Source organism: Hyperoodon ampullatus (assembly GCF_949752795.1).
Source record: "Hyperoodon ampullatus genome assembly, chromosome: 15".
NCBI classification, from domain to species: Eukaryota; Metazoa; Chordata; class Mammalia; order Artiodactyla; family Ziphiidae; genus Hyperoodon; species Hyperoodon ampullatus.
In genome coordinates, this window is record NC_136928.1 from 37,430,948 (window position 1) to 37,455,666 (window position 24,719).

A 24,719-nucleotide genomic window follows, 5' to 3' on the forward strand; every position below is an offset into this window, starting at 1 on the left:
TTTCTTTTGTTGCTTGTGCTTTTGGTATCATGTCTATTGCCAGAATCCATTGCCAAATCCAAAGGCATGAAGACTTACCCCTATGTTTTCTTGTAAGTTTAATAGTTTTGGTTCCTATATTTAGGTCTTTGATCCATTTTGAGTCAATTTTTTGTACATGGTATGAGGTAAGGGTCCAACTTCATCCTTTTGTATGAGGCTGTCCAGTTGTTCTGGCACCATTTGTAGAAAGACATTTTCCATTGAGTGAACTTGGCAGCTTTGTTGAAAATCAGTTGACCGTGGATGAATGGGTTTGCTTTTGGAATCTCATTTCTTTCTTTTTTTTTTTTAAAGCAGACATTCCTTCTTTTATTTATTTATTTACTTATTTATTTATTTGGCTGTGTTGGGTCTTCATTGCTGCGCGTGGGCTTCTCTCTAGTTGCGGCGAGCGGGGGCCACTCCTCGTTGTGGTGAGGGGACCTGTCATTGTGGTGGCCTCTCCCGCTGCAGAGGCCGGGCTGTAGGCATGCGGGTCTCAGCAGTTGTGGCACATGGGCTCAGTAGTTGTGGCTCGCGAGCTCTAGAGTACAGGCTCAGCAGTTGTGGAGCACGGGCCTAGCTGCTCCACGGCACATGGGATCCTCCTGGACCAGGGCTCGAACCCGTGTCCCCTGCATTGGCAGGCGGACTCTCAACCACTGCACCACCAGGGAAGGCCCTGGACTCTCATTTCTGTTCCATTGATTTACATGTCTGTCCTTCTGCCTTGATTACTGTAGCTTTGTAGTAATACTTGAAATTGGAAGGTGTGAATCTTCTAACTTTGTTTTTCAAAATTGTTTGGCTGTTCTGGGTCTGTTGAGTTTCCTTATGAGTTTTAGGATTAGCTTTTCAATTTTTACAAAGAAGCTAGCTGGGATTCTGATAGTGTGGTGAATCTATAGATAAAGCTGAAGAGTATTACTATTTTAACAATAGTAAGTCTTTTGATCCATGAACATGGGATGTCTTTCTGTTACTTAGATTTCTTCAACTTTTTTTGACAGTGTTTTGTAGTTTTCAGAGTATAAGTTTTGCATTTCTTCTTATTAAATATGTTCCCAAGAATTTTATTGTTTTTTTAAAGTCATGAGATGTCACACTAAAGTCTCCTTTTTTTTAAAAAAAATTTATTTATTTATTTATTTATTTTATTTATTTTTGGCTGCGTCGGGTCTTAGTTGCAGCACACGGGCTCTAGTTGAGGCGCATGAGCTCAGTAGTTGTGGTGCGTGGGCTTAGATGTTCTGCAGCATGTGGACTCCTAGTTCCCTGACCAGAGATCGAACCCATGTCCCCTTCATTGGAAGGCGGATTCTTTAGCGCTCGACCACCAGGGAAGTTCCGAATTTTATTGTTTTTGATGCTATTGTAAATGGAATTGTTTTGTACGTTTCATTTAAAAATTTTTTTAAAATTTTTGGCTGCATTGGGTCTTCATTGCTGCGTGCAGGCTTTCTCTAGTTGCGGTGAGCGGGGGCTACTCTTCGTTGCGGTGCACGGGCTTCTCATTGCAGTGGCTTCTCTTGTTGAGGAGCGCAGGCTTCCATAGTTGTGGCATGTGGGCTCAGTAGTTGTGGCTCACAGGGTCTAGAGCGCAGGCTCAGTAGTTGTGGTGCATGGGCTTAGTTGCTCCGTGGCATGTGGAATCCTCTTGGACCAGGGCTCGAACCTGTGTCCCTGGCATTGGCAGCGGACTCTTAACCACTGTGCCACCAGGGAAGTCCCCTGTTTCATTTTTGCATTGTTTGTTGCTAGTGTATAGGAATACAATTGATTTTGTGTTTTGCAATCTTGTTAAATTTGTTTATTTTTTTTAGTGATTCCTTAAGACTTTCTTAGGATTTATACAAGATCATGTCATCTGTGAATAGAAATAGTTTTACTTTCTTTTCAATTGGGATATGTTTTGTTTCATATAACCCTTTATTATTAAATCTGTATCTTCATTTGGTTCCATCAGTGGTTCTCAGAGTTTGATGTGTGGACCCTGGGGGTCCCAGAGAGCCTTTCAAGGGGTCTGAGAGGTAAGTCATATTTGCCTTTTGGTTGATATTTTCACTGCTACTGCAAAGGCATGGTGGGTAAAACACATTGCAGGGCTTCCCTGGTGGCACAGTGGTTGAGAGTCCGCCTGCCGATGCAGGGGACGTGGGTTTGTGCCCTGGCCTGGGGAAGATCCCACATGCCGCAGAGCGGCTGGACCCGTGAGCCATGGCCACTGAGCCTGCACGTCCGGAACCTGTGCTCCGCAACGGAGAGGCCACAACAGTGAGAGGCCCGTGTACCACACACACACACATAAAAACAAAACAAAACAAAACACATTGCAGGAAATAACACAGTGCACTAAGTAGTTAATGTAATCTTTGCTGCCAAGCACTTGCTGTTTAAAAAAAATTTTCACTTGATGCCTTTGATGAAGCAATGGATATTAATATTATTAAATCTCAAAAGCTTATGTGCATGTCTTTTAATATCCTGTGATGAAATGAGAAATGCATATAAAGCATTTCTTTTGTTTGCTGCAGTAAGATGGTTGTCTTAAGGAAGTGCCCTCATGTGATTGAATTGTAAGCTGAACTATCTGCTTTTTTCATGAAACTCCATTTTTATTTGAAAGAATGATTGACCCAGAGGTTATCCAGATTTGGGTATATGGCATGCATTTTCTGGAATGAATGAGGCAAGCATGTCACTTCAAAGAAGACTGATGGTGTTAGTTGCCAGTGATAAAATGGAGCTTTCAAGAAAAAATTAAGATTTGGAAAACTTGTACCTGTCACTGTGAGTTTGACAGCTGCCCAAAACTTATGGATTTTTTTATGAGATTGATGGAACTATTAATAATGATATGATTTTTTGATATTGTGTAATGAAATATGTCAACACTGGAAAGATACACATAACTTAGTGAGCCAGTATTTTCCATATCACCAGTGCATGATGTTACAAAATCATTTATGGGCAAAAGGTCTATTCAGAGAGCAAGATATATCAGTGGATTTTAATGTAACAGTACTGATAAGGTTTTAGATTTTACATTGCAACTTGTCTTTTAGAAATTAACACTCGGGGCTTCCCTGGTGGTACAGTGGTTAAGAATCTGCCTGCCAATGCAGGAGGCACGGGTTTGAGCCCTGGTCCAGGAAGATCCTACATGCTGTGAAGTAACTAAGCCCATGCACCACAACTCCTGAAGCCTGCGCGCCTAAAGCCTGTGCTCTGCGACAAGAGAAGCCACCGCAATGAGAAGCCTGTGCACCGCAACGAAGAGTAGCCCCCACTCCCCACAACTAGAGAAAGCCTGCGCCCAGCAACAAAGACCCAACGCAGCCAAAAATAAATAAGAATAAAATAAATTAATTAAAAAAATTAACACTCATTGAGTTTTGGTGTAATATTGAAGAATATCCAAAATTATCTGACAGGGCTGTTAAAATAGTCCTCTTATTTCCATGTTCAGATCTTTTAAGGATGGATTTTCTTTATTTGCTTTACCAAAACTATATGGCAGCATGTAGAATGCAGAAGCAGTTAATGAGAATCCAGCTGTTTTCTATTAAGCCAGACCCTAAAGATATTTTCAAAAATTTAAAACAGCGCCACTCAAGTCACTGATTTTTTTTTTTTTTTTTTTTTGCGGTACGCGGGCCTCTCACTGTTGTGGCCTCTCCCATTGCGGAGCACAGGCTCCGGATGCGCAGGCCGAGCGGTCATGGCTCACGGGCCCAGCCGCTCCGCGGCATGTGGGATCCTCCCAGACTGGGGCACGAACCTGCGTCCCCTGTGTCGGCAGGCGGACTCTCAACCACTGCGCCACCAGGGAAGCCCTGATTTTTTAAAAATGGAAAACAGGTAATGAATTTATCGTTTATAAACTAATGAATAAATATTCCTAAATATTAATTCAAAACAATAAATATTGATAAATATAGATCACTTAAACATAAGCTCTTTTAAGTTTTCAGTTTTTTTTTTTTTTTTTTTTGGGGTACGCGGGACTCTCTGGTTGGGGAGCATAGGCTCCGGACGCACAGGCTCAGTGGCCATGGCTCACGGGCCCAGCCGCTCCACGGCATGTGGGATCCTCCCGGACCGGGGCACGAACCCGTGCCCCCTGCATCGTCAGGCGGACTCTCAACCACTGCACCACCAGGGAAGCCCCAAGTTTTCAGTTTTTAAGCATGTGAAGGAGCCCTGAAAACAAAGTTTGAGAACTGCTGGGCTGCATAATCTTAAAATTTTCCCCTTCCTTATTCAGGGTTTTGTTACTCTCATCCCTTCGGTGTGGAGATTACTCAGGGTTTAGTCCTTTGCTGTGTATATTATGAAGAGGTTGAAGTAAGGATTCAGTCTACCCCCATGACTTCATTATCTTTCAGAGTATATTTCTAGCACTAACTGATTTTCCAAGTGTCAGAACAATATCCTTAACTTAGTTCTAGACTTTTTTTTTTTTTTTTTTGCAGTGTGCGGGCCTCTCACTGTTTTGGCCTCTCCCGTTGCGGAGCACAGGCTCCAGACGCGCAGGCTCAGCGGCCATGGCTCACGGGCCCAGCTGCTCTGCGGCATGCGGGATCCTCCCGGACCGGGGCATGAACCCGTGTCCCCTGCATTGGCAGGCGGACTCTCAACCGCTGTGCCACCAGGGAAGCCCCCTGGACATTTTTATTTAAGTATCCTTCATCCTCAAATTCAACAGAAGTGAAACAGTCCTTCATCTTCTACTCATATTTGTTTTTGCTTGCTTTTTTACCTAAGTCTTGCTTAACTATGAATTTCTCACACTGGAATTTACTTTAGTATTTGTTCTACCTTCCGTACTTTAGAATGATGCCTCTGGAACTTTAATGTACATATGATCACCTGGAGATTTTCTTAAAAAGGCAGATTAATTCAAGCAGTCTGGAATTTTGCCTGAGAGTCTTCATTCTAAGAAAGCTTCCACATGATGCTGATGTTGTTGGTCTTTAGTACACACTGAGTAGCAAGGCCTTAGAATATGTTAATTCCATTTATTGTTCCTGTCTTTTATACTATTGTTATAGTGTATTTTAATTACTTATATTTTTAAAGTTCAGTGGGACGTTATTGTCAAGTCAGTATTCATTTAGGTTTACCCACTTTTGTCCTTTCTGTTGCTGTTCATTTTCTTCTGCATCTCTGGGCTTTCATCTGGGATCATTTTTCTTTTAGAATTTCCTTTAAGTGTGGTTCTGCTGTGGATGATCTTTCCCATATTTGCTTGTCTTTTAAAATGGAGATAAAATATATTTTCAGACAAGCAAACACTGAAATAGGGTATTGAATTACAGATTTGTGGGTGCTGTTGCTTCTTGCAGTAAGTCATTCCATTAAAAAAATTTTTGGCTTAAATAGTTTATACTGAGAATTCAGCCATCAGTTTTACTATTGCTTCTTTAAAGGTAAATTTTTTCTTCATCTGTCTGATTTTAAGATTTTCTCATTGTCTTAGGTCTTCAGCAGTTTTACTGTGATGTGTCTGTGTCTCTTTTTGTATTTATTTGCGAACGATTCATTCTTGAATCTGGTTTGAGCTTTAAAAAGTTAGTTTTGTAAGCATTATTTCTTCAAGTATATGTCCTGCTTCATGATTTCATCACTTTTTGGAATTCCAGTTACATAAATGCTATATGTTTTTCATCATCTTCCTTCTCTCTTTTGCTCTTCTGTATTTTCCATTCTTTTGTCTTTTGTGTGTCTGTACTTCAGTCTAGATATTTATTTTTGACCTACCTTCCTTAAATTCTATGTAATCTAGTATTAAAGCCATGTATCGAGATCTTAATTCCAGTTATTGTATATTTTAATTCTAAAGCTTTTGATTCTCTTTTAATAGTTTTCAGAACTTTGCTGAAATTCTTTATCTTAACATCTACTATCTTGAACATATTACTATTATAAAGTTCAGGTCTGATAACTAATTAATCTCATTTTTTTCTTACTTTTTCCCCCCCTCTGTTTTGATTATGTGGTTTATGGTCTTGTTTTTTGGTATGCTTGATAAATTTTTTTTAACTTTGTCATAGAAAAACTTAGTCATGTGTAGAAGTAGGAAGGTTCATAGCAATGATATTTATGAATCACTCAATCAGTAATTACTAGCTCATAGACAATTTTGTTTCATTTGTATCCTACTCATTCCCTTTCCCCCACCCACTGTATGATTTTCAAGCAAATACAAGTGTATTATATGTTACCTGTATACATTTCAGTATAGTTCTCTAAAAGACAAATACTTTAAAAATACATGACCACAATATCATCATTACAATTAAAAAATTAAGAGTAATGTAATACAAAATCTAGTGGTCAAATTTCCCTCATAGTCTAAATTTTAAAAAGTTTTATTTAATTTTTCCTTTAAAATTTGAATCAAGGTTCAGATAAAGTCTATTGTAGTTGCTGATTCTTTTTTTTTTTTTCCCCCGCTGCACAGCTTGCGGGATCTTAGCTCCCTGACAAGGGATTGAACCTGCACCCTCGGCAGTGAAAGCATGGAGTCCTAACCACTGGACTGCCAGGGAATTCCCAAACTCATTCATCTTGTAACTAGAAGTTTGTACCCTTTGACCAACATCGTCCCATTTCTTCCAACCCCCACTCTCCTGGCAACCACCATTCTACTCTCTTTTTCTGTGAGTTCAGCTTTTTAAGATTTCACGTATAAGTGAGACTATATAATGTTTATCTTTCTCTGACTTACTTCACTCAGCATAATGCCTTCAAGGTCCATCCATGTTGTCACAGATAGCTGAATTTATTCCATTATATATATGTACCACAGCTTCCTTATCCATTCATCCATCAGTGGACATGTAGGTTGCTTCCATTTCTTGGCTTTTTGTTGTGAATAATGCTGCATTGACAATGGGGGTATAGATATCTCTTTGAGACAGTAATCCATTTCCTTTGGATATGTACCCATAAGTGGGGTTGCTAGATCATGTTCTATTTTTGCATTTTTTGAAGAACCTCCATACTGTTTTACACTGTGGCTGTACCAGTTTACATTCCCACTTACAGTCCACCAGGGTTCCCTTTTCTCCAAATCATCAAAAACACTTGTTATCATTTGTCTTTTTTTTTTTTTTTTTTTTTACAGTATGCGGGCCTCTCCCTGTTGTGGCCTCTCCCGTTGTAGGGCTCCGGACACACAGGCTCAGCAGCCATGGCTCACGGGCCTAGCCGCTCCGCAGCATGTGGGATCTTCCCAGACCGGGGCACAAACCCGTGTCCCCTGCATTGGCAGGTGGACTCCCAACCACTGCACCACCAGGGAAGCCCATCATTTGTCTTTTTGATGATGGCCATTCTATCAGATGTGAGGTGATAGCTCATTGTAGTTGATTTGCATTTCCCTGATGATTTGTGATGTTGAACATCTTTTATGTACCTGTTGGCTATTTGTATGTTGTCTTTGGAAGACTGTCTATTCAGGTCATTTGCCGTTTTTTAATTGGTTATTTGAGTTTTTTGCTATTGAGTTATATGAGTTTCTTATATGTATATTTTGAATTTTTTATTTTTAAAGATTTTTTTGATGTGGACCATTTTTAAAGTCTTCGTTGATTTTGTTACAGTATTGCTTCTGTTTTTTATGTTTTGGTTTTTTGGCTGTGAGGCATGTGGGATCTTAGCTCCCCGACCAGGGATCGAACCTGCACCCCCTGCATTGGAAGGCGAAGTCTTAACCACTGGACTGCCAGGGAAATCTCCTTTATATATTCTAGGTATTAACTGTTTATAAGGTAAATGGTTTGCAAGTATTTTCTCACATTCTGTCGGTTGCTTGTTTCTTTTGCTGTGCAGAAGCTTCTTAGTTTGATGTAGTCCTACTTGTTTATTTTGTTGTTGTTCCTTGTGCTTTTGGTTGTGATAGCCAAAAATTTGTTACCAAGACCACTGTAAAGTAACTTTTCCTCTCTGTTTTTGGTTTTAGGTCTTATATTTGAGTCTTTAATCCATTTTGAGTTAATTTTTGTGTATGGTGTAAGATAAGGATCCGGTTTCATTCTGTTGTGTGTAGCTATTCAGTTTTCCCAACACCATGTATTGAAGACTGTTCTTTCCTCGTTGAATATTTTTGGCTCACTTGCCAAATATTAGTCAGCCATTTACGCATGGGTTTATTTCTGACCTTTTCATTCTGTTCCGTTGGTCTGTGTGTCTCTTTTTATTCCAATACTGTTTTATCATAATTTTTTAAAGTTTTAAAAAAAATTATCATAATTTTGTAATACAATTTGAAATCAGGAAGTGTGATTCCTCTAGCTTTGTTCTTTCTTAGGATTGCTCTGACTATTCGGAGTCTTTTGTTGTTTCATGTGAATTTTAGGATTTTTTTTTTTCTTTTTCCTTGAAAAATGCCACTGAAAGTTTGAGGGATATCATTGAACTTTTAAATGGTTTTGGGTAGTTGGACATTTTAACAATATTCTTCTGCTTTGTGAACATAGGATATTTTTCCATTTATTTGTGTCTTCTTTAATTTCCATCATTTTCTTATAGTTTTCACCTTCTTGCTTAAGTTTACTTCTAAGTATTTATTATTTTTGATGCTATTGTAAATGGGATTGTTTTCTTTCTTTTTCAGGTAGTTCATTGTTAGTGTATTGAAATGTAACTGATTATGTTGATATTGTATTCTGCAACTTTACTGGATTTGTTTATTTAGTTTTTTGTTTGTTTTTGGTGGGGTCTTTAGGATTTTTTTATATATGAGATCATGTCATCTACAAACATGATACTCATCTCATGTATGAATCCCACTTGATGATGGTGTATAATCCTTTTAATGCGCTGTTGAATTTGGTTTGCTAATTTTTTTTTTTTTTTTTTTTTTTTTTTTGCACGGTATGTGGGCCTCTCACTGTTGTGGCCTCTCCCGTTGCGGAGCACAGGCTCCGGACGCGCAGGCTCAATGGCCATGGCTCATGGGCCCAGCCGCTCTGCGGCATGTGGTCTTCCCGGACTGGGGCACAAACCTGTGTCCCCTGCATCGGCAGGTGGACTCTCAACCACTGTGCCACCAGGGAAGCCCTCTTCAGTTTTTTTTTAAGGGTTTGAAAAGGATTGGTGTTAATTATTCTTTAAATGTTTGGTAGAATTCACCTGTGAAACCATCTGGTCCTTAGCTTTTCTTTGTTGGGAGGTTTTGATTACTAATTCAATTCCCTTACTCATTATTGGTCTGTTCACATTTTCTGTTTCTTCGTGATTCAGTCTTTGTAGGTTGTATGTTTCTAGATATTTATCCATTTTTCTAGGTTGTCTAATTTGTTGGCTTATAATTGTTTATAGCAGTCTCTTAAGATCCATCAGTTGTAATACCTCAGTTGTCTCCTCTTTCATTTCTGATTTTGAGTGCTTTCTCTTTTTTTCTTAGTCTAGCTAAGGATTTGTTCTTTTTTTTTTTTTTTTTAATCTTCTCAAAGAACCAGCTTTTAGTTTCATGGATTTTTTTCCTATTGTTTTTCAAGTTTCTGTTTCCTTTATTTCTGTTCTGATGTTTGTTATTTTCTTACTTCAGCTAACTTTGGGCTCAGTTTGTTCTTTTTCTGGGCTTAGTTTGTTCTTTTTCTCGTTTCTTGAGGTGTAAAGTTAGGTAGTTTATTTGAGGGTTTTTTCCCCCCCCTTAACATAACATTTATCTCTGTAAGCTTCCCTCTTAGAACTATGTTTGCTGCATTCCCTAAGTTTTGGTATGTTGCATTTCCACTTTTGTCTCAAGATATTTTTTGATTTTCCTTTTGACTACTTTGACTCATTGGTTGTTCATACATATGTTGTATATTTTATTTTTAAAAAATATTTATTTATTTGTCTGTGCCAAATCTTGGTCACAGCACGCAGGATCTTTAGTTGTGGTATGTGGGCTCCTTTTTTTTTTTTTTTAAGTTGCGGCATGTGGGACCTTTTTAGTTGTGGCATGTGGGATCTTTAGTTGCGGCTTGCAAACTCTTAGCTGTGGCATGTGGGATCTAGTTCCCTGACCAAGGATCAAACCTGGGCCCCCTGCATTGGAAGCGCAGAGTATTAGCCACTGGACCACCAGGAAAGTCCCCGTATGTTGTTTAATATCCAAGTATTTGGGAATTTTCCAGCTTTCCTCCTGTTTCTCATCTCTGTTTTATACCATTGTGGTTTGAAAAGATAATTGGTATGATTTCTATCTTCTTAAATTTGCTAAGACTTCTTTTTTGACCTAACATGTGACCTGGAGAATGTTCCATATGTGCTTGAGGAGAATGTGTGTTCTGCTGTTGGATGGAATGTTCTGTGTATGTCTGTTAGGCTCATTTGTTGTAAAGTATAGTTCAAGTTCATTGTTTTCTTGTTGATCTTCTGTCTGATCTATCCATTGCTGAAAGTGGGATATTGAAGTTTCTTACTATTTTTGTATTATTTCTCTCTTTGGATCTGTTAGTGTGTGCTTAATATATTTAGATACTCTGGTGGGTGCATATATATTTGCTGTTTTTGTATTCTCTTGATAAATTCACCTCTTCATCATCATAAAATGACGTTCTTTATCTTCTGTTACAGCCTTAGGCTTAAAATGTATTTTGTGTGGTATAAATACAGCTATTCCTTCTTTCTTTTTGTTTCCATTTGCATGGAATATATTTTTCCATCCCTTCACTTTGAATCTGTGTGTGTCCTTAAAGTTGTAGTGAGTCTCTTTCATGCCACATCTAGTTGGATCCTGTATTTTTTTAAAATTTTATTTATTTTATTTTTGGCTCCATTGTGTGTTCATTCCTGTATGCGTGATTTCTCTAGTTGTGGCGAGCAGGAGCTATTCTTCGTTGCAGTGCATGTGCCTCTCATTGTGGTGGCTTCTTGTTGCAAAGCACAGGCCCTAGGGCACATGGGCTTCAGTAGTTGTGGCATGCGGGCTCAGTAGTTGTGGCTTGCGGGCTCTAGAACGCAGGCTCAGTAGTTGTGGTACACGGGCTTAGTTACACTGTGGCATGTGGGATCTTCCTGGACCAGGGATCAAACCCATGTCCCCTGCATTGGCAGGCAGATTCTTAACCACTGCGCCACCAGGGAAGTCCCCCCTTTTTTTTTTTTAAATCTGTGCAGCCGGACAGTGCCTTATTTTTTTGAATTTTATTTATTTTTTTATACAGTAGGTTCTTATTAGTTATCCTTTTATACGTATTAGTGTATATATGTCAATCCCAATCTCCCAATTCATCACCACCACCACCCCGCCCCCACCACTTGCCCCTGGACAGTGCCTTTGACTGGAGAATTTATTTACATTTAAAGTGATCATTGATAGGTAAAAACTGACTGCTGCCATTTTATTGTTTTCTTGCTGTTTTATCATTTCGTTTTTCCTTTTATCCTCTCACTGTCTTCCTTTGTGAACTGATGGTTTCCTTAGTGGTATGCTTTGATTTCTTTGTCTTTTGAATATCTACTGTAGGTTTTTGCTTCGTGGTTACCACGATACTTAAGTAAAACATTTTACAGATACAGTAGTGCATTTTAAACTTATAACAACTTTGCGTAGAAAAACTCTACTCTTTTAGTCTTGCTCCCAATTTTTTGTTTTTGATGTCACAATTTACATCTTTTTATATTGCGTGTCCATTAACAAATTATTTTAGCTATATTTATTTTTAGTAGTTTTGCCATTTAACCTTTATGCTAGAGTTAACTGATTGACATACCACCGTATTATGGTAAAAGCCTTCATTTCAGAAGGACAACTTTTCCAGGTATTCTTGGTTGGCAGTTTTTTTTCTTTCAGCACTTTGAATATATCATCCCATTCTTACTGGACTTGTAAAATTTCTGCTGAAAAATGTACTGATAGCTTTATGGGGGTTCCTGTGTGAGGAAATTTTTTTTCTCTTTCAGGTAGTTTGATTGTAATATGTATTGGAGAAGATCTTTTTGAGTTGAAATTTTGGGGAAACTATAAGCTTTATGAACTTGGATGTCCAGATATCTTTACAGATTTGGAAAGTTCTCAGCTATTATTTCTTGAAATAAATTGCCATTTCTTTTCCCCTCGTTTTTCCTTCTGGGACTCCAGTAATGCATATATTGTTTCTCTTAATTGAATCCCAGTTTCTGTGGGCTTCCTTCACTCTTTCTCATTCTTTTTGTTTTTCTTAAACTTTATTTATTTATTTATTTATTTATTTGCAGTACGCGGGCCTCTCACTGTTGTGGCCTCTCCCGTTGCGGAGCACAGGCTCTGGACGCGCAGGCTCAGCGGCCATGGCTCATGGGCCCAGCCGCTCCGTGGCACGTGGGACCTTCCTGGATTGGGGCATGAATCCATGTCCCCTGCAACGGCAGGCGGACTCTCAACCACTGCGCCACCAGGGAAGCCCTCTCATTCTTTTTTCTTTGTTCTCCTCTGATAATTTCAGTTGACTTGTCTTCCACTTCATAGATTCTTTCTTCTTCTTGATCAAGTCTGCTGTTGATGCTTCTTGTCACATTTTTATTTCATTTATTGTACTATTTTTTTTAAGCCACATTCTTTTTTTTATAATTAAATAACTTATTTATCTTTGCAGTGGGTCTTCGTTGCTGCGCACAGGCTTTCTCTAGTTGTGGTGAGCGGGGGCTACTGTTCATTGCGGTGTGTAGGCTTCTCATTGTGGTGGCTTCTCTTGTTGCGGAGCACGGGCTCTAGGCACGTGGGCTTCAGTAGTTGTGGCACATGGGCTCTGTAGTTGTGGCTCACGGGCTCTAGAGCGCAGGCTCAGTAGTTGTGGCGCACGGGCTTAGTTGCTCTGCGGCATATGGGATCTTCCTAGACCAGGGATTGAACCTGTGTCCCCTGCACTGGCAGGCGGATTCTTATCCACTGTGCCACCAGGGAAGTCCTCTCATTCATTGTATTTTTTAGTTCTGGAATTTCTGCTTGGTTCTGTTTTGTAATTTCCCTTTTTTTAACTTAGCATTTTGTTTGTGTATTTTTCTGATTTCATTGAATTGTTTTTTTTTTTTTTTTTTTGTAGCTCACTGGTCTTCCTTAAAACAACTTCTTTGAATTATTTATTGGACAAATTGCAGATCTCCATTTTCTTGGAATTGGTTATTTGAAAATTATTGTGTTCTGTTAGTGGTTTAATGTCACCTTGATTTTTTATGTTCCATGATGTCTTGAATTGCTGTTTTTGCATGTGGAGAAGCAGTCATCTCCTCCAGTTTTTACTGACTGACTTTGGGAGAGACATATCTTCTGATAGCCCTGTTAAGAATTCTGAGCCTAGGGCTTCCCTGGTGGCTCAGTGGTTAAGACTCCACCTTCCAGTGCAGGGGACACACAGGTTCAGGCCCTGGTCCGGGAAGATCCCACATGCTGTGGAGTAATTAAGCCCTTGCACCACAACTACTGAGCCTGCGCTCTAGAGCCCACGTGCCGCAACTACTGAAGCCTACCTGCCTAGAGCCCGTGTCCCACAACAAGAGAAGTTGCCGCAATGAGAAGCCTGCGCACTGCAACGAAGAGCAGCCCCGGCTTGGCACAACTAAAGAAAGCCCGTGCGCAGCACGAAGACCCAACGCAGCTGTAAATAAATAAATGAACGAATGAATGGATTCTGAATCTTTCTCAGACCTTGATTGATTGATTGCATTGAGTCTTTCTTTCTTTTTTTTTTTTTTTTTTTTGCGGTATGAGGGCCTCTCACTGTTGTGGCCTCTCCTGTTGCGGAGCACAGGTTCCGGACGCACAGGCTCAGCGGCCATGGCTCACGGGCCCAGCCGCTCCGCGGCATGTGGGATCCTCCCGGACCGGGGCACGAACCTGTGTCCCCCGCGTCGGCAGGCGGACTCTCAAGCACTGCGCCACCAGGGAAGCCCGCATTGAGTCTTTATTGCTGCGCTTGGGCTTTCTCTAATTACAGCGAGCAGGGCCTACTCTTCATTGCAGTGTGTGGGCTTCTCATTGTGGTGGCTTCTCTTGTTGCGGAGCACGGGCTCTAGGCACACAGGCTTCAGTAGTTACGGCACACGGGCTTATTAGCTGTGGCTCATGGGCTCTAGAGTGCAGGCTCAGTAGTTGTGGCGCACAGGCTTAGTTGCTCCGCGGCATGTGGGATCTTCCCAGACCAGAGCCTGAACCCATGTTCCCTGCATTGACAGGTGGATTCTTAACCACTGCTCCACCAGGGAAGTCCATCTCAGACCTTTTTTTTTTTTTTGTGTGTGGTACACGGGCCTCTCACTGCTGTGGCCTCTCCCGTTGCGGAGCACAGGCTCCGGACGCGCAGGCTCAGCGGCCGTGGCTCATGGGCCCAGCCGCTCCCGCTTTGGCATGTGGGATCTTCCCGGACCGGGGCACGAACCCGTGTCCTCAGCATCGGCAGGCGGACTGTCAACCACTGTGCCACCAGGGAAGCCCCATCTCAGACCTTTTTTAACAGATATGTCTGCTCCTCATTTCTTGTTCTGTTTTGGAGGGTAATTCTAAGATTGTTGCTGTCTCCTGATCATACAAAGCCAGGTTGAGTGCTGACAGTCTGTCATGTGCTTTTCCTACAGCAGTGCTGAATTCTCAAGTTTGTGTACTTTCTCCCACTTTTGCAGGGTCTGGACAGCTTTTTGCACATGCTGTTAATTGTCTGTGAAGGTTTGCTTTTGCTGCCCTTAGGGGTGCAGACAAGGAGCCATCCACAGGGTGGGAGTGTGTGTGAGTGAGGTACATGGAGAGTTGGGGGTTCTTATGTGGGGTTGGGGGCATCCTCAGACAAGATCTTTCTTAGCACTGTGCTGTGCTGCCTTGGGAGAAGTGTGTCACGGGTAAAGTGAAACTGTTCCTCTTACTCTCTTCAGTGTGTCCAGTCTTGGATTTTACTTTATTTTATTTTTTGCTTTGGAAATTCTCTGCCGTACTCCCAGACTTCCACGAAGGCAGTGTTGTCCATGGTGATTGTCAACATCAGTGTTCTTTGGGAGGAAGATGGTAGAAAACTTACATTTTGCTATTTTGATGACATCACTCTCTGCTGATGTACTTTATACGACCAAAGCCTAGATTTTTTTTGTATAACTTTATTAAAATGGAAATAAACTTTATGTGCTATGTGTATCTGACATTTTTTTCATTTACTATATCACTATAAGTTATCTGTGTTGCTTATTAGTATATTAGAAGTCTGTTGCTTTTTATAGTTGAATAGAAAACTATAATTTTTTTTTAATCAGTCCACTCTTTGGACAGGTGGTTTGTTTCTAGTTTGAGGCTGCTTGAATAATTTGTTTTGTTTATTTTGCTTTTTGTTTTTGTTTGTTTTGTTTTGCTTGGTTGGTTATATGCCTGGACTAATTTTATAGATTCTGGCTGCCCTGCTGTTTATAGTCACTGACATGTGTTTTTTTTTTTTTTTAATACATAATTCTTATTCTTTTTTGTTCTTACTATTTATCTGTTGAAGAAACTACTGATTGCATGGATCATTTAGCCCATAAAGGTTTTTTGTTTTGGATGTTGCTTATTGTATCCTTGTGGAATTACTGAACATGTTTTTCTGTCTCCTCTATTTCTGTAATTTGATTATTAGATTTAGAGGCTAGATCAGATTTCGATTAGATTTCTTGGCAAGACTTTTATAGAATGTGTTGTATTCTTCCATCAGAGGGCAAAAAATGTCACGTTGTTGCTTTTTTTGTAATGCCAGCAACCATTGCCTAGATGTTTTATTTCATTTGTAGTTGCAAAATGGTGATATTCTAATCCTGTCATTTTTCTTCATCAGCTGGTCTGTTGCTATAAGGAGAAACTTCCTTTTATTACCCATTTAGTTACTTTGAATTACCATTAGTACAGGAAGGCAGGATAAATGTCTCATTTTCCCCTTTTATTTACCAGTTTTCAAACAGTGGGTTCTTTAAAATTTTAACATTTGATTGGTAATTGGTCCTTTTTTTGAGGAACTTATAAAATTATGTAATTAAAAATAATGTTTTTGCCTTTATTCACCTAACTTTTGGGGGGGTTATTTCATATCAGTTTATAAAGAGCATTTCCCTCCACTTTTTTTTTTTTCTGATGCATAGTTTTCCATTGTCAGGATGAATTTAACTTGTTTTCTATTGATAGGGTTATTTCCAGTCTTCTGGTATTAAGAACAATGCTAAGTTGAATATCAATGAGTGTTATTTTGGATGAGGAAAAATGTGTAGAAAATGATGCTTAAAATAATACTCAGAGTATCAGTGCATTCTTTTATTTATTTATTTATGTTTGTTTGTTTTTGGCTATGTTGGGTCTTCGTTGCTGCACACAGGCTTTCTCTAGTTGCGGCGAGCGGGGGCTACTCTTCATTGCTGTGCGCAGGCTTCTCGTTGCGGTGGCTTTTCTTGTTGTGGGGCACAGGCTCTAGGTGCATGGGCTTCAGTGGTTGTGGCACACAGGCTCAGTAATTGTGGCTCGTGGGCTCTAGCACACAGGCTCAGTAGTTGTGGCACACGGGCTTAGTTGCTCCATGGCATGTTGGATCTTCCTGGACCAGGGCTCGAACCCATGTTCCCTGCATTGGCAGGCAGATTCTTAACCACTGCGCCACCAGGGAAGCCCAGTGCATTTTTGATTTTGATAAATATTGTCAAATTGTTTTTACTGATGTATGAAAGCACTTGTTTTCTCTTGAGTTTATCAACACTAGGTATTATTTAAACTTCTTGCAAACCTGGTAAGAAAAATATAGTGTTTCAGTGCTATGTTTGAACCCCATGTGTATCATTTTTTCTTTTTTTAATCCCTTTTTTCTTCAGTTTTTCTTTTCCAATATGTTTTTTGAACTCAGAGATACTCTTTCGTAAAGACTTTTCCTGGCTTGTAGTTCCTTTGAAGTTTGTTTTTTTGTTGTTTTTATGTGTAATTGAACTTTTTATATGCTCAGATGTATCAATTTAAAACACTTTAAGAATGCCAGTCTTTGTTTCTGCCATCTTCTATGTTGTTATCTAGTGTTTCAGTTGGCTTTAAAGACTCCCAGACTACAGACAGCGCCTGACTCATGACGGTTTGGCTTACAACTTTTCAACTTTCTGATGGTGAGAAAGTGATACACATGCACTGGAAACTGTACTTTGAATTTTGAATTTTGGTCTTTTCCTGGGCTAGTGATATGGGTGTGATACTCTTGGCTTAAGGATGGACAGCAGCAGTAAGCTGTAGCTCTCAGTCAGCCTTGCTCTCAGTCAACTTTGCAGTCATGAGGGTAAACAGCTGATTCACTTAGCCATTCTGTACCCATAGGTCCATTCTGTTTTCCCCTTTAAGTACAGTATTTAATAAATTGCATGAGATATTCAACACTTTACTATAAAACAGGCTTCGTGTTAGATGATTTTATCCAGCTGTAGGCTGATGGAAGCGTTCTGAGTGTATTTAATGTAGGCTAGGCTAAGCTGTGATGTTTGGTAGGTTAGGTGTAATAAATGCATTTTCACAATTTATGGTATTTTCAACTTAAAATGAGTTTATCGGGATGTAATTCCATTGTAAGTTGAGAAATAGCTGTAATAAGTATTTTATTTTGTTAATATTTTGTCAGTTTGCTTATTTAGGTTTACCCATGTATTTATTTCCTTCTTTACCATATTTTTCTTTCTTCTTGCTCTTAGATTCTTTACCTTTTTCTTTTTTTTTCTTTTGAGGAAGCTCTGAATCTTTTTAAAATTTGATTTTCTATTCATGGCTTATCAATGATAAGCATATCCATTTGTCCAGAGTTTTATTTCACCCTTCTTCTTGAGGTCTACCCTGGGTATCAAATTCTAGGTTGAGGTTTACTTGGGTGTAAAATTCTAGATTGGCCATTTTAACTTTTTGAAGATTTTATTCTATTCTTTCAGTCAGAAGTCTGCCTCTCAGAATCTGTATTATTATTACTCTGTGTAGTCTTTTTTTTCTTTGAAGCTTTTACTAAAACTTTCTATGACAAATTTCTAATATATGCAAAAGAATAATATACTTACGGTATTAAAAGGTGAAATTTGTCTGGCAGTAGTTCATCCAAGTTCATAACCATGTAGTACCTTTCTTTAATTGGCTTATATTCACTTAACTGGCCCTTTGAATAGTCTTTTAAATGTGTTTGTAACTCTAGGTCAAGTAGTAGATCATTTAACATTTTACCTTCAAGACAACAGGTCTTAAAGTATTCATGATTTATCAATGTTGATAGAATTTTCTGACAGCATCTTGTTACATTATTTAGTGAATCAATCAAGCCTTAGATATATTAGCTGCTTCAACAGCTTTATTTTATTTTCTCATTCTCTTATTTAGCAGTTATCTAGTACACTATGTTTCTCTCTCCTAATTCTTCTTTTGCACATGATGATCCTTCTGACTAGGATTCCATCCCCTGTGGGCTTCTTTGTCATCACTCCCTCCTTCCTATTCCTATCCTGCTGTCCTTCTTGCTTCCCTATTTACTAACTTCTGTCTTTCAGTTAGTTGTTATTTCTTTTAGGGAACTTTCCTTCGTCCTTTCCAAGACTGTGTTTCCATGTCCTGCTTATTAGGTTAAAAAAAAGAGTTGCAAAGAATTGATGCTGAGTTGTTTAAAAAAAGTTCTCTTGAACTAGGTATTGTTCAAACAGATTGGGAAGTTTTAAAAAAAGTCTAGGAAGTGTTCTGTATTTAGATTGCTCTGCAACTTGAGTAAGTGTTTAAACTACTGTAATAGAATGCTGGAATGGAAATGATAGCCAGTGCACTGCTTTTGTTTCTTTTGAAATATACGATGCAGAACTCCAGTCAGTGGACTGAAACCCTAAGAAAAGGCCCTATGTCAGAAGATTGGTGAATGTGTATTAATAAGTTTTAAAATCAAGCATTAGTCTCGTAATTTCTGTATACCCAAGGAACAACTCATGCTAGGAGTGCTGGCTAGTACTGGTCCCCTGGAGCTGTTTGCACTTATTTTAGCCATTTTACCCACCTAGGTGGGTCTCAGTGGCTAACCTTGGTGCTGGCCAGGGTTCTGGATAGGGCCCAGGTTCTTGTAATTCCTGTTCTTTTGGGACTTTGCTGATAAGAAGTTATGTGAGGTTGTGTTCAGCACCTTTGGCTTGGTGAGCGGTCATGAATTTTTTCATCTGATGAGTTGTGAGATTGTATATGAGAATACTTACCCTTTACTTGGGGTAAGATCCAGGTCATGACTACTAATGGTTTCTCAGTAGACTCCTGGGTTATGCCTCCTGTCCTCTCATGTTTCCTTTTGGGGTTATGCTTGCCATCATACTATCGTACTGTTCATTTCTGATCTTGAAGTTTTTATGAGCATTTTCTTCTTTTTAAATTTAAGTGACAAGAACCATTTACTTTTCACCCTATTTCCACCCTTCTACCTCACGCATTGTGTCAGTTGGGTACATTTCTTTCAGTTACTGAATTTCCTTTTCTTGCTTTTGGGGGATGGCATCTCTGGCACCCAGGTATTACCCAGCCTTAATGTTTCCAATTCCACTTTGATTTCTTCTCTTGGGCTGTATTTGGTATTCTTTAGATCTATGTGACAATTCCTCCACCTTGCTCTTTTCCCAGTCCAGGTAATTGGCCCTTTAGAGTTGGAATTACAGTTTCTCTTCTATAGGAAATAGGTGGAAAGATTTCTTGAACTTGCCTTCCTCCCTTCTTCCTTTATTTGTCTATATTATACTGTGGACTTTAATGGATCTTTGATTTGTAAAGATCAGTGGCTTCTTTTAAACTGCAGTGTGGGGTACTCTGTCTCCCTTTTTAAAAATTAATTAAACATTCTTAAAATTGTAAAAAACACAACAAATTTTCTCATCTTCATCATCTTTTAAAGTTACTGAAGTATAGTTCATTTACAGTGTTGTGTTAGTTCCTGGTGTACACAGAGTGATTCAGTTATACATATATATTCTTTTTCATATTCTTTTTCAGTATAGGTTATTACAAGATACTGAATACAGTTCCCTCTACTGTACAGTAGGACCTCGCTTATCTCATCTTAACCTTTTTTTTTTTTTTTTTTTGCGGTACGCGGGCCTCTCACTGTTGTGGCCTCTCCCGTTGCGGAGCACAGGCTCTGGACGCACAGGCTGAGTGGCCATGGCTCACGGGCCCAGCCGCTCCGCAGCATGTGGGATCTTCCCGGACCGGGTCACGAACCCGTGTTCCCTGCATCGGCAGGCGGACTCTCAAGCACTGCGCCACCAGGGAAGCCCTCATCTTAACCATTTTTTTTGTTTTGTTTTGTTTTTTTCCCGGTACGCGGGCCTCTCACTGCCGTGGCCTCTCCCGTCGAGGAGCACAGGCTCCGGACACGCAGGCTCAGCGGCCATGGCTCACGGGCCCAGCCGCTTCGCGGCACGTGGGATCCTCCCGAACCGGGGCACGAACCCGCGCCCCCTGCATCGGCAGGCGGACTCCCAACCACTGCGCCACCAGGGAAGCCCCCTTAACCATTTTTAAGTGTACAATTCAGTAGTGTTAAGAATATTCACATTGTTGGGACTTCCCTGGTGGTTCAGTGGGTAGGACTCTGTGCTCCCAATGCAGGGATGCAGGTTCGATCCCTGGTCGGGCAACTAGATCCCGCATGCATGCCACAACGAAGATCCCACGTGCTGCAACTAAGACCCAGCACAGCCAAAATAAATAAATATTTTTTAAAAAAAGAATATTCACGTTGTTATGCAACAGATCTTCAGAACTTTTTCATCTTGAAAACTAAAACTCTGTACCCATTAAACAACTCCTCATTTCTCTCTCCCCCTGACAACCACCATTCTACTTTGTTTCTATGGATTTGGTTACTCAAGATATCTCATTTAAGTAGAATCATACAGTATTTTGTCTTTTTGTGACTTACTTTTTGTGGCTTATTTACTTAACATGATGTTCTCAAGGTTCATTCATTTTGTAGCATGTGATGGGATTTCCTTCCTTTTTAAGGCTGAATAACATTCCTCTGTACGTATACACCACTTTTTGTTTATTCATCTCTCTGTGTACATTTGGGTTACTTACGTCTTTTGCCGATTGTGAATAATGCTGCTGTGAACATAGGTGTACAGATATCTCTTTGAGGTTCTGCTTTCAATTCTTTTTTCATATATATACCCAAAAGTGGGATTGCTGAATCATATGGTAATTCTTTTTAAAATGTTTTGAGGAACTGCTGTATTCTTTTCAATAGTAATTGCACCAATTATTATTCCCACCAACAGTGCTCAAGGGTTTCAGTTTCTACATATCCTCATCTATACTTGTTATTTTATGATTTTTTTTTAACAGTAGCCATCCTAAGGGGTGTGAAGTGATATCTCATTGTGGTTTTTATTTGTGTACTTAGTTTTGAAATCACGAAATTTGAGTCTTCCAACTTTGTTCTTGTTTTTCAAGATTGTTTTGGTTATTTGGGGTCCCTTGAAATTCCATACAAGTTTAAGGGTAGAATTTTCCATTTCTGCAAAAACGTTGGGATTTTGGTAGGGATCGTATTGACTCTGTAGATCACTTCGGACGTTACTGACATTTAACGATGTTAAATGTTCCATGAATATGAGATTTGTTCCTATTTATTTGTACCTGATATCTTTCAGCAACTTATTGTAGTTGTCAGTTTTCAAGTCCCTGGTTTAGTTTATTCCTAAGTTTTTTATTCTTTTTGATGCCTGTGTTCTTAATTTACTTTTTAGATTGTTCATTGTTAGTATATAGAAATGCAGTGGATTTCTATGCGTTGACTTTGTGTCCTGTCACTTTACTGAAATCATTTATTCTAACAGTTGTGTGTGTGTGTGTGGACTATAGCATTTCCTACATATAAAATCATGCCACCCATGAACAGAGGTAATTTTAGTACTTCCTTTCCAATTTCTTCTTCTTGCGTAATTGCTCTGACTAGAACTTCCAGTACTGTGTTGAATAGAAGTTGTGAAAGCAGCTACTTTGTCTTGATCCTGATCATAGAAGAGAAGCTTTCAGTCTTTCACTATTGAGTATGATGTTTGCTGTCTGTCTGGGGAGGTCTATTTTGTCTGGCTCTGATAAGATGTACTTCCCTTCCCTTTCTGGTTATGGGGTAGATATAATGAAATAGTAAGCTTATGTTGGTGAGCAATTAATTAGGTTGCCAGGTGGGCCTCAGGTGGGGTACGTGTTTCTCACCACACATATGCGTTTCCCAGAATGTGTGCAATTTGTGTTTTGTGTTAGAGAAGGATATGATCCTTGCAACCACTCTGTTCCCTGTGTTTTCAGGCCGGGGAAGGAAAACTGTTACTGTGTACTGTGGTCTCGTCTTGATGAAATCACACAAGCCAAGAGCTTGCTTTTAGTAGTTACCTTATCTTATCCCCCACTACATCTTACTCCATCATGGTTGCTAGGTTTTGTTGTTGGGATCTTCTCCCTGATGGGCATTAGTGTCTTTGGCTTCCAGGGCCGCCTCAGGTGCTGTTTACCTTGTTACCCATTTGTTTGGCATATACTCTTGCCCTGTGATTTTTCCTTCTCTCTCTGGCCAAGAGAATTTTTTTACCCGCCTTGGTCTAGTCAGTATTACCAGAGAGAAATCTTCCAACCTCCTACTTGGACTTCAAGCATTTCTGGAGCTGAGTAGGGGAAGAGTGCCGTAAGTCTCAACATGGAGTATATAGTCTGATCTAGAACAAGGTGAGGTTTTTTTTAAAAATGAAAAGCCATACGCAGTTGGTAAATAGAGGGATGATATTAATATAATGGAACATCTTAATGGTTCATATGGGATTTCCCCCATCACATTAATGTTTTATAGTGATTCATGCAAGCTTTCTTGTGATTAAAGAGAGGATCCTACTGGTACATGAGAAAACAGTAACAAAGCTGACATTCCTCAAAAATGCCTTCTTGTGCATACAGTGATTGGTTTATTGCCTTCAAGGACCCCTGTGTTTTCTACTTTGTAGAGCTGTGTGGAGAAGGAAGTAGGTGCCAAGTCATTAAAATGATGGAGCCATGAGAATGGTTATATTTAATGTTTAATTTTTTTTTGGAAATGACCTTTATTAGAATTGAATGCCCTCAGGCACCTTCATATCAAAAGATGAAGCATGAACCTCATGGTTTAAAGTTGCAGAAGATTGATTGACATTGGTTAGTGCAGATACCAATAGAGATTTAACCGTGCTAGTATTTTTTAAAATTTTAAATCAGACTAGTTATTGGTTTTGTCAGTGTTCTGGTTATAAAGTTTCATAGGTTTTGAGTAGTCTGCTTCTAATGTTTTATTGTTAGTCTCATTTTCTTTATTGCAAGGTTTTATATCACATGAGGCTTCTCAGCAGTGCTTACATGACACAGTAGGAAATGCCTGTACAGAGAGATTAAATGTTTTCAGTATGATACCTCCTGGCTTTCAGCTACCTGATTGTGCAAAACCCAGCTCTCTCTGGTTCAACATCTCCAGAGAGGAAACATAGTCTTTTAGAGATCGTGTGTGTGTGTGTGTGTGTGTGTGTGTGTTGGGGGGGTGAGGGGGGCAAGGAAGCGGGATGAGGGTTTGTCTAACTGCTTCTTAATAAGACTTTAATATTTTTTAGCCCCACTTGTATTCCTTCTTTTAGAAGTACTCAGTGTTTCTAATTCCTGAGCCTATCTGAGACAAAGTTAGAATCAAATTGGTCAATAATTAACCAAGATTTATTTTCTTTAGTGAAAGCAAAAAAAAAAATTATTGGAAATACTTGTATTTGTAAATCTAGCTTTTTTTTAAGTGTTGGCTTTTTTTTTTTTTTTTTTGGGCCATGCCGTGTGGCATGTGGGGATCTTACTTAGTTCCCCGGCCGGGGATTGAACCCATGCCTCCTGCAGTGGAAGCATGGAGTCTTAACCATTGGACCACCAGGGAAGTCCCTATTGGCTTTAATATTGGTTTGGCATTATTTATTCATAATTTAAAAGTTACTTTTTCTATTTTCTTTCAGTATCTGATATAGAAGGTGGTGATGGACTGCAGCTCAGAAAGGAACATACTCTCAAAATATTTGCTTATATCAATTCCTGGACACAGAGGTATGCATCTTTATGTATTTTGAAGAGTAACTTTGTCAGTTGTGTTTTGTTTTACATTTTTATTTTTTGTTTTTGGCCATGCCACACGGCTTGTGGGATCTTAGTTCCTTGACCAGGGTAGGAACCCGTGCCCCCTGCAGTGAAAGCACGAAGTCCTAACCACTGGACCACTGGGGAATTCCCAGTTGTATTTTATTTTATTTTTTATTTATTTATTTTTGGCTGCGTTGGGTCTTCGTTGCTGCATGCAGGTTTTCTCTAGTTGTGGTGAGTGGGGGCTACTTTTCGTTGCTGTGCACGGGCTTCTCATCGCAGTGGCTTCTCTTGTTGCAGAGCATGGGCTCTAGGCATGCGGGCTCAGTAGTTGTGGCTCGTGGGTTCTAGAGCACAGGCTCAGTAGTTTTGGTGCTCGGGCTTAGTTGCTTGGTGGCATGTAGGATCTTCCCAGACCAGGGCTTCAACCCATGTCCCCTGCATTGGCAGGCGGATTCTTAACCACTGAGCCACCAGAGAAGCCCATAAATGAAATTTTGGTATGTACAGTTTTAGGCAGTAATTTGTAGGTTTCATTAGAATATCAAAGGATGTAGAGACCCTGCCTTTATATCATGCTGTTCCAGAATATAGTGATTAAGAGTAGTATGGC

The 24,719-nt window shown here is 39.6% G+C and overlaps 1 protein-coding gene across 1 annotated transcript in view; it reads left to right on the forward strand.

The window, feature by feature from the left end:
* Window positions 1-24,719, forward strand: part of USP34 (ubiquitin specific peptidase 34) — a gene marked incomplete at its 5' end in the record, with an annotated part of 242,243 nt that overhangs the window by 19,104 nt on the left and 198,420 nt on the right. The window contains one exon of the mRNA XM_079720517.1: window positions 23,986-24,073. Within this exon, the coding sequence (XP_079576643.1) occupies window positions 23,986-24,073 (88 nt within the window). The remainder of the gene's footprint in view (window positions 1-23,985; window positions 24,074-24,719) is intronic.